We start from the raw sequence: 13,226 nt of genomic DNA on the forward strand, positions 1-13,226 counted from the left end.
TAGAGAGCACTTTATGACAGGTACATATGTGATGCCATGTACATTGCACTGACAAGTGGTGTAATTGTGCTGCCGTGTACTTCTTGGGGAAAAGGGGATTACAGGCATGTGTGTAAGTCCTGTCCTTTTCTGAGTACTGGGTATGACTGCATTGCAGACTGCAGCATCTTGTGAAGATGGTTGAGCTACCTTTTAAAATTAACTGGCTTGTGTACAAGAAGCAGTCTGGCTACAAGAGTGTGGATCTCCCTTTGACCTAATTCACCCTTCTGTGGAGCACGGCAAATCAGCTTAGCACAGCGTTTGGTGTAGGCTCCTGCCAGTATCTGAGCTCGTTTGCAGATCTCTGTGCTGCACTGCAGTCTTCAACATAGGCATGCATTTAATGACTCTGCAAAATCCACTACCTTGCAAGTTCTGGAATGGGGATTATTGTTCTGTGACACAGAAACATGCTTTTTATGCTTTTGCTTCCTTGCTCTGTGTCACAGGGTGGACCAGTATCAGGCCCAATGTTAATATTTTAAAGGCTCTTAATAAGATTTTAAAGTTCATACTTCAGTGTAAAGGCAAGCAGCATAGGAAAGACAGTAATACAGGTGAACGTTGTGACCAATGTATTGTCAAAAGGTCAGAGCTAAGTGATAAGAAGTAATAGAATTTATAGAATGTATGAATAAAATGCCGTAGCATCAGGATTTCAGATTTACCTCTGATTAATAGCCTTGACATTAACATCCAGCTTTCTACTTGGTTTCCTTTTAGATTTTTTCTTTTTTGTCATTCAATGAGAAGGATTTTTAGCCTTCATTAAGACTGTGTGCACAAACATGCTGGGGTTGAACGCATTGATTTGAGACAGGAGACCATGCTGCCCCTACCTGTGACAGAATATTCCACTGAACATGTGCCAGAGGATTTCCTTATTTCTATCAACAATATGCATAAGCATATTGTATTTTTCTTCTTTCTATAATTCAGCTAAACATAGAGATGAAGACCTGGGCTTATGTGAATTTGAAAGTTCTAGATATGAACCAGATCTTGTTGTTAAGTGTGTGAAAGTCAGAGAGTTAGTTTTCCATTACAGCTTCCTATTGGAAGGTACGGAGAAATGCATGTTTGGAGGAAAATACTTAGGATTTGGCAGAGGTCTGCCTTTGGTAATCTAAAACTGAAGTTGAAATTACAAGTATTTTATTTGAAGGTTTGATAGGAGCTGAGTGACATCTTTCTTTATAGTTATAACTGAATTGACCACTGTAAAATTAAAATAATTAGGATTAAATACTATAACCTTTTGTTAATTGAAAGAATGTGCCATTTTACTCCTAGTGTAAAGTACCAGGTGGTAGGGTTTCATTTTTCTGAGAATGCCCTTCACCATATGTTTTAAAATTCTGATTCCTATGTAATTACAGTGTTACAGGTGCTAAGAAAGTGGAATGATGTTACTGATGATTCTGTTACTCAGGATGGTACTTGTTTCACAATATTCTGTCTCACTGTTCCTCAGCAAAGGTGGCCACTGAACCAGGTAGTGCCACCCTTTCTTCGGCACTTCTTCGGCACCCCTGCCCCTGAAGTTCATTTTTCCTTCTCTCTGTAAGCTGGGCTTAATGCTGATCAGGCCAGACAGACCTGTTTTGCCCCAGATTTTTGTATCATGACACTGTGGTCCACAGCTTCCAGATTGTGTTGTCGGTTTCTACTATCCAGCGTAATGGATATCCAATATCATGCCTCACTTTTTGGGCACCCAATAGATTTCAGGGAGAAGCAAGGATGTAGCCAGGACTCTTTCCCTGTGATGTGTTCGGCTGAATCTCAGAGTGATTTTGCAGAGCTTTTTGTGGGAGGAGGTATGTAAAGCTTCTTCCATTATTAACTGGATTTAGCCATCAGGATGGTGTAAAAGGGCAGTAGCTGCATATTGCTGGTATTATTAGTGTACCTATGCTAACACACTAATTCTGTTACATTTTAATTTAAAAAATTATTATAATGACTCTAATGCTGTCTAATGATCCTTCTTCTTTGACATCAGTCATGGATTGCACATGCAAAAATTGCTTAGAACTTACATTTCTATCAAGGTATTACCTGGAAAAAGAATGCCTACCACCACATCCTTTATTCAAACAAGAATTAAAGATAATGGGCTAAGTTATAGGTTTAATTGAATTTGCCCCATCTCTGCATTTTGGCTGCCAATTTTGTTGCTTTTATTCTCATCCTTTCTTTGTTTGTGTTCAGAGTGGTGTAATAAGTGATGGTCAGTCATACTTCTCTCAAAATAATGCTGTTTATACTGTGCAAGTCAGATAGGAGTCCAAAGTAATTATTAGAGTTTCTGTGCTTGCCTAGAAATAGATTCAAACTCAGGTCTGTTCTCTCTTCAACTGTCCCCAGAATGTCTGCACTACCACAGGCATGATGAAGTTTGCCAAACTCTTGTCTCCTGCATTGTGTGGGCACAAAAAAATGTGGGTGTCAGGGAGAAGGGAAGGGAGGGTTTACTTTATGAAAAGAGTGGATGCTTGGGTCATTCACTCCAAGCACTGTAAGTAATTTTCTTTAGATTTGTTTTGTTCTAGGGAGATTTTAATTAAGCTTTTTTTTTTTCTTTTTTTTTTTTTTAATGCTGTTTAATAAACATTTGTCCATAAGCGGTATCTTGTGATCCCCATCAGTAAAGCAGGAGGATTAATTTGCATGTTGTTGTTTGTTATTTATTTAAATAGCCACAGCAATTATATGGAGTGTTCTGCTAAGGCAGTGGTGATGAGTCTCTGCACGGAAGAGAAAAGCATCCAAACATACATGTAGCATTATGATTTTTGCTGTATTTCATGTGGTGGCATTTTGTTGATTTTTTAAAACACTTTGGATTGAGAGGATATGGAAGAAAATTCGAACATAAGTAAGTGATATGTAAGATCAGAAGAAGAGCCTGGTACTCTTTCTTAAAGCAATGTCTGAAAGCAGATAGCTTGGGAAAATATTTAAGAAAATGGAGCAGTCTCAAAGCTTTGGCAGTCGAGGTCTTACTGCCTCTTCAGGTTGCTTACATTTGTTACTTAGTATCTCACAGACCAAAGTTTCATTGTTATCTCTGGGGGCTCTACTGTCTTTTAGGAAGAGGTGAGAAGGTAGGCATGGCTGTGTCAGGGCAGATAAAGGGCTCATGTAGTCCAGTATATCCTGCCTCCAGTGGAGGCTTTAATTGAAGGCCTAGAGGAGAGTCAGAGCAAAGCAAGCATGTGGTACTCTCCCCCAGTACTCTTCAAGCCTCCAGCTATTTGCAGTTCAGGGACTTCCTGAGCCAGATGTGTCTCTATAAATTTGGTAACCCTCAGAGGATGTCTCTTTGTGAACTTGTCCAGTCTTTGCTTGAGCCCACAGAAACTTTCAGCTTTCAAAACATCAATTTGGCAAGGAGTTCTAAACATCTGCTACCTCTGCGACTAAAGAACCTGTTTCTCTCTTGTTTTGAAGCTTGCTTCTGCTATTGAATGCATCCTCATTGTTTTTGGAGAAGATGCTTTTGTAGCTTTCTGTCATGTTCCTACTTCCTGGTGTCTTTTCCATCCTCAGAAGATTATAAATTCTTTTTATGGAATGATGATGATGATGATGGTTCTTGTTGCGTTTCCCTGAACCTTTTTGTCTGACCCTTCCTAGTAAGTTCAAGAAGTCAGTAGAGAGGGATTTTCTTTTGCTGTGTTGATGTTTCTAAATTTCATCTTCATTCTTATCTGCCCTGATTTATCCAGAACAGTCATCAGTGTTACGTAGTCTTAAATTACTCAAATATCTGACTTTTCTTTTTAAGCTGTACTGCAGTTCTCACCTACCAAGGCAGCTCCAATTTAGAGGCTGTATATGATCATTAGTAATTCAGCTTTTTGAATTTGATTAGACCTCTGGAGTGATACTTTATGGTCCCAAGCCACTTCTGACTGTTCATTTGTCACTTTATTCCATGAAAAGTCCCATCAGATTCAGAGACATTTATCAAGTCCCTCACAAAGGACTCCAGCATGGCAACACCCCAAGATTTTTCCACAGTGCACACTAGAGCCAAAGATTTTGTTAAGCTTCTCTGTGATGGTATTGTGCTCTCTGTATCTCCCCTTATACCTTCATCATCATTCGTCACTTCAGACTCTGGCAGACCTCCTACTTCTGATGTGTTTGAAGAAATGAATCATTACTCATTTGATTCCCTTTTCTAGCTGTTCCAACAGTTCTTTCTGGCCTGTCTTATTACATTTGAAGTGCCAGAGTTTACAGTCTTTTCTGTTTTCCTCATTTGGACCCGGTGCTGGCTTATTGAAGGGGATGCCTTTTTGCCTCTAGAAAGCTGCAGTGAGCCTTGCTGGTGTCCTTTTGCTCTTATCAAATATTTCTGAATGGGTGGTGAATATTGTTTCTGTGCTTTCCATGTGGTTGTTGTTAAACAGCTTTGATGCTGTCAGTCAGATTTGATTTCTCATAGCTGTCTGTTAGAGATTCCTTTTAACAAGCTTTCTCATTTTTGTGTGGTTACACTTTCTGAAGTTAAGCGCGACAGTAGTAGATTCCTTGGGTTTCATTGTTCCTGTAGGGATGCTCAATTTAACTCTGTTATGGTCACTGATGCACAGCAGTTCTGCAGCTGCAGGATGCAGTAGTAGATGATTCTTGCTGCTCTGGACTGAGCCAAAGGCAGTGGCTCCTCATGCAGGTTCCTTAACCAGCAGTTCCGTGGAACAACCCTTGACAGTTATCTGATACTTTGGTCTCAGCTTTGTAGTCTGCTTATTCAGTCTGTCTGGGAGGAGTTGAAATCTCCCCCTAATCAATCTTGCGGCGTGCCTTTTGCTGATCTTGCTAGTGTGCTGCTGTCAGCGTTGTTGCAGTCTGGCCATGCATGGTGGTTCCAGCAGTCAATCTTCTTGATCTGACCAAGCTCCAGACCTCTGCTGCTCGGTGAAGTGGAGTTTTATATTGATTAGCTTTTCAATGCTATGTAGCATATAATATTACTTTGTTATTAGCGGTCTTCTCCCTGAATTTCTATCCTAGGATGATGTCTACAGGTGACCCACGAATTTTTTTCTTTCTACTGTATTTCTTATATGACTGCTATTAGTGCTTTTGTTTCCAATTTGATGTTCCAGTGATCCAGTCTACCCCTCCTTCTGTAGAAGTCCATGTATTGCTGGAAATTCTTATTGCCACTCTATTTACTCTGCAGTCACATATCCATTTTTCATTCTTTGATTCTTCTCAGCATCTTTGCTTGATGACCCAGAATCTCCATGTCTTCATTTGACATAACAATACCACGCATTTTAACTATGTGTTCTAATCCCCTCTTCATTTTAAAATTTCATTTTCTTGCACTTTATGTACCAGTGACCTGGCTCCTATGTTCAGGTGAACTCCAGTTCTCCTGTACAAGTATCTTTATTCTAGAAATATTCTGGTTGTTAATGCATCTGATCTTTTGCTTTGTTACCATCCTGTCAACTGGGCATTCAAGTTCTTTTTTTTTTTCCTTTTTTTTTTTTTTCCCAGCAGCCCATATTTTGCTGTCTGGGTATCTTTCCTTTTCTTCCCAGTGTAACTGGAACCCAGATGGACCACAACATAGGTTCTTCTCAGCATTTACTAGGAACCAGTCCAGGCTCTGTGACCTTTGCAGATGATGGGCAAATCACCATGTGGTCTTCTGTCAGATCCCAGACTCCAGCTGTCTGTTTGCCTGATGATATTCCAATACACCCTTTTTAGCTTGCATTATAAAGACCTCATTTATGCATCATTGGGGAAAGGGTATTTGTCAGAAAGGGTTGCTTTAGCCACAGAAACATTCAACTGCCTGTGAAATGATGGGAAAGGAAATGGAAGTGAAGGCAAAGAGCAAGTGCAGGAGTGGGGTTACAGTGCTGACCTTAGGAGTAACCAAGAGGTAGGACTGCCAACTTCTGGCAGAAGTAATAGAAGCAGACCAAGTTGTGATAATAAAAACAGCCTAAGCAGGTGTTTAGATTTAATTTTGTTGTTATTATTATTATTATTATTATTATTATTATTATTATTATTATTATTATTATTATTATTATTATTATTATTATCTAACAAATACTGTTGAATGAATGTAGTAAATTAACTTTAGGTAAAACAGGTGTGTGTTTTGTTGTTGAATAAGCAGATTTATCATTGTATCAGAAACTCAGTGGGAGCAGTTCAGAGATCAAAGCATTTCAGATGTGCTGAGGTATTTGAGACACTTGCTTGGGCAAGGATGTGCAGGACCAATGGAAGGTCCATTCTAGAAGTGAGAAGTCGTGTGCTGCACCTGTTATTTTTCTGAAATGCTATTAAATTCCAGAATTTGGGGAAAAGCATGGGTACCTAAAATCAGGGAAATCTGGGCACCATGTCAGCAGTTGAGTGAAAGTGTGCTCTTTCAAATACCTCGAGAAAATGTCAGTGTCTATTGATACAAGGCTTACAGACTAAACCAATGCAGAAAATTTCTCTGACATTGTAATTTACTTGGTTTTGGTTCCAACTGGTGTGTAACACATTATTTTCTTCTTATTTTAAAAAAATATATCTTACCAGGGGGGAGAAGACTAGGAAAGATTGAACTTGACAAAACCAAAATCCTGCCAAACCCCAAGACTTTTGTGTAAGGCTTAAATACAAAAATACTAAAAACCTGAGGATTGCACACAAAACAGTAAATAAAAATCAGTAAAATTGCATTAAAAAAAAAAAAAAGACAAAAGGCATTTCCTCTTCCAGTGTTTTTTTTAAAAGTTGTGCCTTTTTTTCCACAAATCAACTTTTGGGTCAGCACATCAGAATGATTCCTCTGTTGATTTGCCTCAGTAGTGCGCCCATGGAGAGCAAACTGCTTCCATGTTTTAAGGGTGGGCATTACAGAATTGTGATGTTCTGAACCACAGCATTTTCCTTAGAACCCCTTCCTGGAAAGAATAACTGTGCAGAGCTCTTGGGCTTACTCCTCCTGCTAAGGCAAGAGGATGTAAGAGCTCCCATTAACTGCAGAGTAAAGGAGTCAGACCGCTGGGTTAGGTGTGCAGCTGAGGATATCACTTGTGCTGAGGTTGCCATACGGGTGGGACATAGCTTGATTTTGTGTCCTTCTGCTCCCATTCACGCGTTTGTTTTGCTTGGCTCTTCCAACAGATCCCACCTCAGTATGGTCAGCAAGGTGTAAGTGGCTACTGCCAGCAGGGCCAGCAGCCGTACTACAACCAGCAGCCGCAGCCCCAGCACCTGCCGCCCCAGGCACAGTATCTGTCGCAGGCCCAGCAGAGGTACCAGGCTCAGCAGGTAAGCACTCTCTTCCACTACTGACAGTCATCCTGGGGCTAGAAGTGTAAAAGGAACCCATGTGCAATGAGCAAAACCCACCCCTCCTCTTTCTGAGGGAACATTGTTAATTAAATAACAGTAATGAAATAATAAATTGAGCAAAATTAAATAAACGTGGAATCAGACCACATCCTTCTGAACAGTCTTTAAGATACATGCACAAAAACATCTGCACACATGTTCAGACTTTATTTCATACCACCTTTTTAGGGTAAAGCCAGTATATATGTCCCAGCAACTATTAACTCTGCTTTTAAAAGAAGGTAACAATTTCTTGATGAGATGTCAGTGGATGCTGGAGCTTCTTCTTTGGTTCTTTTTGTTTTTTCTTTACAAGACAGACGTTATTGAGAATTCCTGCATCTAATGTTGTCACTGCTGTTTTGGGGTTTTTGTGGAGGAGTTCAAGGCATTTTGGACTTGCTTTGTCAGGGGAGCTTCTTAAAAGATATTTTTAATGGATATTGCAGCTATTAATTTGAATATTGTCAGTTTACACATCCAGTTAGTGAAACCACACAATTCGTTATCTGTTGCTGGTTTTGAATTGCGCTCTTTATATTAAGTATTAAAATTAATTTCAACTGATTCTGTTTTTAACCAAGAATCAGAAGTGATCATGTATGGGTCTGGTTCCTAGAGCTGGAGAAACACTTGGTTTTTAGATACTGAACAAAATGGATGTGCATAGCTGATGCAGCTGAACATGTAGGCTCAGTTCTATCTGCAGTCTCAGCTCTGTTAATCATGGAGAGGTGATCAGGAAATGGAAGGATGAAACTAAAGCACACTCACCATCCTGGGAAATCTAACAAAAGTGAGTTGCTCAAGACTGGATATTAGTGGAAGCATCAGCACTTGCTGCAAGTCACTGGGGAATTCTGTCAGGCATGGTTGATTAACATTTTGGGATTGTGCTGGTGCAATGTAGAAATCTTAGCTTGAAATAAAAATAGTGTATAAAATAAACTAACAAAAGGCGCTGTAAGTGGCAATGATACTGGAGACTCCCCTCCTTTGACTTTAAAATAAAGCTATGATAATTTCACTGTGTAATTACATGTTAATTTTTCTTCATCTACATTTTAAAATTCCATTGAGAATTAACTTTTTTCATTAAAATGCTGGATGGTTTATGAAATAGAATTCTTAATTGTATCCATGATATTCTTGTAAATGTCACCACATTCCATCTTTTGGATTATATGTAACTGCAACTTTAAAGACTGCAGTTGTGTCTTTAAATTTAATTTTCTTCCTTTTTACTTTCCCATTAAATGCTTGATTTCTCTATGACTTGAAAATACTGCTCATAAGCATCTTGGTGAAGTCTCAGCAGATAAAGACCTAGTAAAACAGCCTATAAGGTAGAAGAAACAAAGCTGCTCCAAGGTCTACATATCACAGTGTGTGAAATTGAAATGAGTTTTTTGCTGCCTTGGACACCTTGTCACATTTTAAATATACTGTCAGTTGAATGGATTGAATATTTCGGCTTAAAAAATACACAAAACATTCCAACTTTATAGGCCTTAAGAGTACTGATTTATCTGTTGATAGGTGTTCCAATTCCATCATTTACTATCATAGCTGTGAAAGAGAAGGTTTGTGCAGTGAAGTGAGAGGGATCATAGAAGGATGAAGGCAAAATTAGAGTAAAGCCTTCCGTATATTTTGAATTTCTGAGATGGGATGAAGAGAAGGACAAGGGGAGATTCACAGGTAAAAGGTACCAGCCTTGATGTAGCCAAATTCCCTTTTTGATGATTTGAAGTGACACTGAAGGACAGTCTAAATTCAGGCTCCAAGGGTGATACAGGCATCTGAAGGTCAGTAGGCTTTTTTTGCCTCAGTCTGCAAGTTGAAATGGTGCATTAAGTCCTCACCAATACAGCCTTGCAGTTGATTTTCCTTTCTGTGAGAATTTTACCTGAATTCTTGATGGTTGGTGAATGACTGTTCTTCTAGTGGTCAGCCTCTTAAGTTTGCACTCTGATCCCAGGTTCTGAATTATCATATAATTTCACTGTGTAATTGGAGTATTTCTGTGTAGACTGGACTATTTTGTATAAATAATAAGTAGTCCTAAAACACCTTGGGACTTGCTTGTTTCCCCATCTCCAGATGAGTTCCATGGCTGCTCCTTGCCCTTTCTCAAGAAGAATCAGCAGGTGAACACTTCTTCTATCACGTTTCTCTGTAAAACCTCACCTCTGTGCACTTTCCCATTCTTTGAGAACTTCTCATCTAGAAAACAAATCCCAGCACAAGAGATTGAAGTCTCTATTTCTGATACTTCAGCAAAAGTTTCTCTGCTGGTAATGCATAGTAGAATTACCGTCAAGTAGTAACCAGTGTGGAATACAAAAATTAATACTAAACAAAAAACCAAAAAAATTTATGTATGTCAAATTCTGCTGCTGACAGAAAAAAATTAAAAACTGTGCTTACTTAAGCATACATATCTCTGCTTATGTGAGACTGATTACCTTTGAAAAAGAAAGAATTATAATTGATATTATTAAATTTTAGCAAGAGAAATAGGAAGGAGTAGGTACTTCTTTAGTTTTAGCAGAGCTACCAAGTTGTGGGATGTGGGTGAGAGCAGAGCTGAACTCGTCTCAGGGGCACAATGGAAGGACAAGAACCAGTAGGGACACACTAGGAAGAGGGATGTTGTGACTCTGTAAAAGAAAGAAACAAACAAACTCAGAAATGTAAACCCCACAAAATTCCAGAGAGACTGGAATCTCCATCATTGGAGAAATTGAACTAGACAAAGCCCCCAAGCACCCTGTTCTTGCTAGGCTTGATTTGAATTGGAGGTTTGACTATATGACCTCTCTCTGAAGGTCTCTTCATATATATGTGATTATGTTGCTGTGACTTAAAACTGGCCTTACATATTCTAAATATAGTTTAAAAATAAACTACAGAATCATATATTACCTGTTGCACCAGTTGGTGTATCTTTCTTATTTCTGCTCCTAAAAATATCAGTACATCCTGTTTATATAATCCTGTCAATTAGAAGGCTGAGGTAGTTTCAGTCATACAATCTGTCATCCTTTCTGTCTGTCATCCTTAGTTTTGCTCTTTCTTTTCAGCTTGTAAATGAATTTCCTTCATGCTTTCTGTATTCTTCATTAACCATTTTTTTGTCTTTCTATATTGATTTTGTGATGTGAGTGTGATTGAAGTGGTTTTACTTCAGGAGGCAGAAGAGAAATGCTAGATTGGGGAAAGAAGGCTTCTCTAATTTGCCTTCTTTTCCTGACTGTATTTCTTTATTTCCCGTGTAGATTTATGTCAAGCTACTTGTTTTGCAGATTATAAAGCTGAAAATAGTGTTTATTCTGTCTGGATGATGACATTTTTCTTGCCACCAGTTTCCTTTTATGTAAAACCCCATAGTGTGATTATCTGGGTATTCTGTTACAGGGACAAAACTGATGTGAAATTTCTTGCAGATGAAGTTTTATTTTTGCTCTTTTAGACACATTGTGAGTGAGCTCCTCAGGTCAGGTATAGCTCTGGTGTTGTGCCTTAGAATTGGTGCTTGTCTTATTTCTCACATATTGTGAAGTGTGAAGCCATTGCTGTTTTTCAAGACTCACTTGAATTCAATATGCAGTTTTGTCTAATAAAGTAAACAGATAAAACAATTTCTGGTGTTCAAGTGACTTGTGACTTTCATTCTTCTAATAAGCGTAGATGGGAAGGAGGAGAATGGGATTTATTTGAATGTTTGAACTGTTAAGTTGTTTAGATCTTTGTTAAATTGATTACATGGTGGGCAGAAAGGGAGTTTCATAAGAGGTGATTTGATAGTAATACTGGCACAGTTTACTATAGAACCATATTGTAAGACAGCATCAGTCATCCCCTCTTCGTATCAGGAGCCTGCTGTGTAAAAACCATTAAAGCAAGAGCTTTGTTTTAAGCAAATTTATTTCAGTAGCAGATTCATTGATCATTAGATATTGCCAGTAGATGTAGATACTGCCTTGTTTTGTTTTTTTTTTTTCCCTTTAACTTCTTTTTACCTTTACTGCTCTGTAAAAGAAAAAAGAGAAAGAAAGATGTGCTACACTGCTATAGTGTTGCCCTTGGCAGGGTTTTTCATCTTGAAATGGCATATAAATGAATAAATGCTTCGCTTGTTTTTGCAGTTTTAAATCTTTTGCCATAAGTAGAAGTGATATTTTGCTCAAGAATGTCATGTAATTGCAAACTTAAACTGTCATCATTAAACATTATTTTGTTAAGATAGTGTGATGTATATTTTTGGTTATTATGCTTTCCAACTGGCTTGTAAACAGCCATGTTTATATATTTCCTTGCTTTATGTAGCATGTGTTCATATGTATCAAGATAGAATCGTGCCTTTAAGCTTTATTGTGTTATTTTATGATTGGGACCATATCAATTTTTGACAGATGAAATGGATCTGCAAAATAGTTATGGTCTCACTCTTAGTTAAACAAAAGTAGTGATTTTATTCTACACCTACTGCTGTTACCCTGAATGAAGTCATCTTTTGTTTTACACCTTCCTGGAAGCTCTCTGCTTGCAAGTTTCCAGAATAGAATGCTGATCCCTTTTCTCACGTACAGGCATAAGATTAAATGAGAAAAAAGTGTGGCAGGTCCTTGAGGTAGGGCATGCACATGCCCTTTTCTGGGGCATTGGTCATCTGGTTAACTGTGCGCACAAAGAATTTGTGTGTGTTTGTACATCGTTTGTTGTGGTTACTACAGGGTTTTTTAAGTAGTTCAGGCTTGCTCTTCCGTGTGCTTTTACTTAAAAGGAGAAAAAGTTTTATAAACAAGCAAACAAACAGCACTCTCTCACTGTCTCACAGGTTTTATTTAAATGTTCTAAAAGCTGGCCAAAATCTTGTTCACCCCCCACAATAATATACCTTACCTACTGATCTTGGCAAGACTATTTTTTCTAATGCAAACTGTATAGGACAAATAAAGAGCTGACTAACCGGTGGGGGTGTTTTTCTGAGACTGGGCCAGGGGACAAATACAGTTTGGGCCAGTAGGAATTTGTGAATTCTTTTAGCAGTCCCAGGTAGAAAGGCATCTGAAGCAGGAAGGCAGTGTACATGAGAAAGTGGGAAGCATCTCTGGTGACACCTTGGTCAGTCTCTTCAGGCAGAGGGCTGGAGACCACTGACGCTTCCATAACGGGCTGCAACTCCTCTGTGTTTCCCTGAACTGGGATCAATGGCTGGAATTAGTCTCAGTTTTAAGCCTGAGATGATGATGAGAACGTTCTTTTGCAGACATCTGTTTCTAGTGTTGAGTCAGTGTAAGGTAGGACAGATAAAACATTTCCTGATTTGAAACAGTCTTTGAAAATGTGAACAAAATGTGAAACTAATTAATCTGTTTTCATGTCCAATCTGCATGACTGTCATGAAAACAGAACAAATTGTATTGTGGCAAAATGCACCAAATTATTAAAGTGATTTTGGTACAATGAAGATGAAGTATTGTTTTTAAATTCAATGTGAGCTGCTGAAGTTCTTTAAACAGTATAATAAGTAACATGTTAATTAACATTGTCAAGCTGTTTTGGGGTGTAACACTGTACAAAATAGTATTGTAATAATAGGAATAACTGTCATACATGCAAATACCAAATTCACTGGTAAGTAATACAGACAGTCCTCAGTGAGTCCAAATTTGTATACCTCAATGCAATTACTCTTTATAATAAAATCTTTACTCTTAAGCTGCTGGAAATTGGCAGAGAATTAGCAATCAACTGTACGGTAGTTTAGTCTCAAGTCCTTCACACTTTAATTTTAATTT

The 13,226-nt window shown here is 38.4% G+C and overlaps 1 protein-coding gene across 4 annotated transcripts in view; it reads left to right on the forward strand.

Moving 5' to 3' along the window:
• ARID1B (AT-rich interaction domain 1B) overlaps window positions 1–13,226 on the forward strand; it is a 326,155-nt gene that overhangs the window by 73,779 nt on the left and 239,150 nt on the right. For all 4 annotated transcript variants that reach the window (XM_058834007.1, XM_058834006.1, XM_058834008.1 and 1 more), the window contains exon 4: window positions 7,210–7,356. In XM_058834007.1, the coding sequence (XP_058689990.1) occupies window positions 7,210–7,356 (147 nt within the window). The remainder of the gene's footprint in view (window positions 1–7,209; window positions 7,357–13,226) is intronic.

The sequence above is a fragment of the Poecile atricapillus genome, chromosome 3 (genome assembly GCF_030490865.1).
Source record: "Poecile atricapillus isolate bPoeAtr1 chromosome 3, bPoeAtr1.hap1, whole genome shotgun sequence".
NCBI classification, from domain to species: Eukaryota; Metazoa; Chordata; class Aves; order Passeriformes; family Paridae; genus Poecile; species Poecile atricapillus.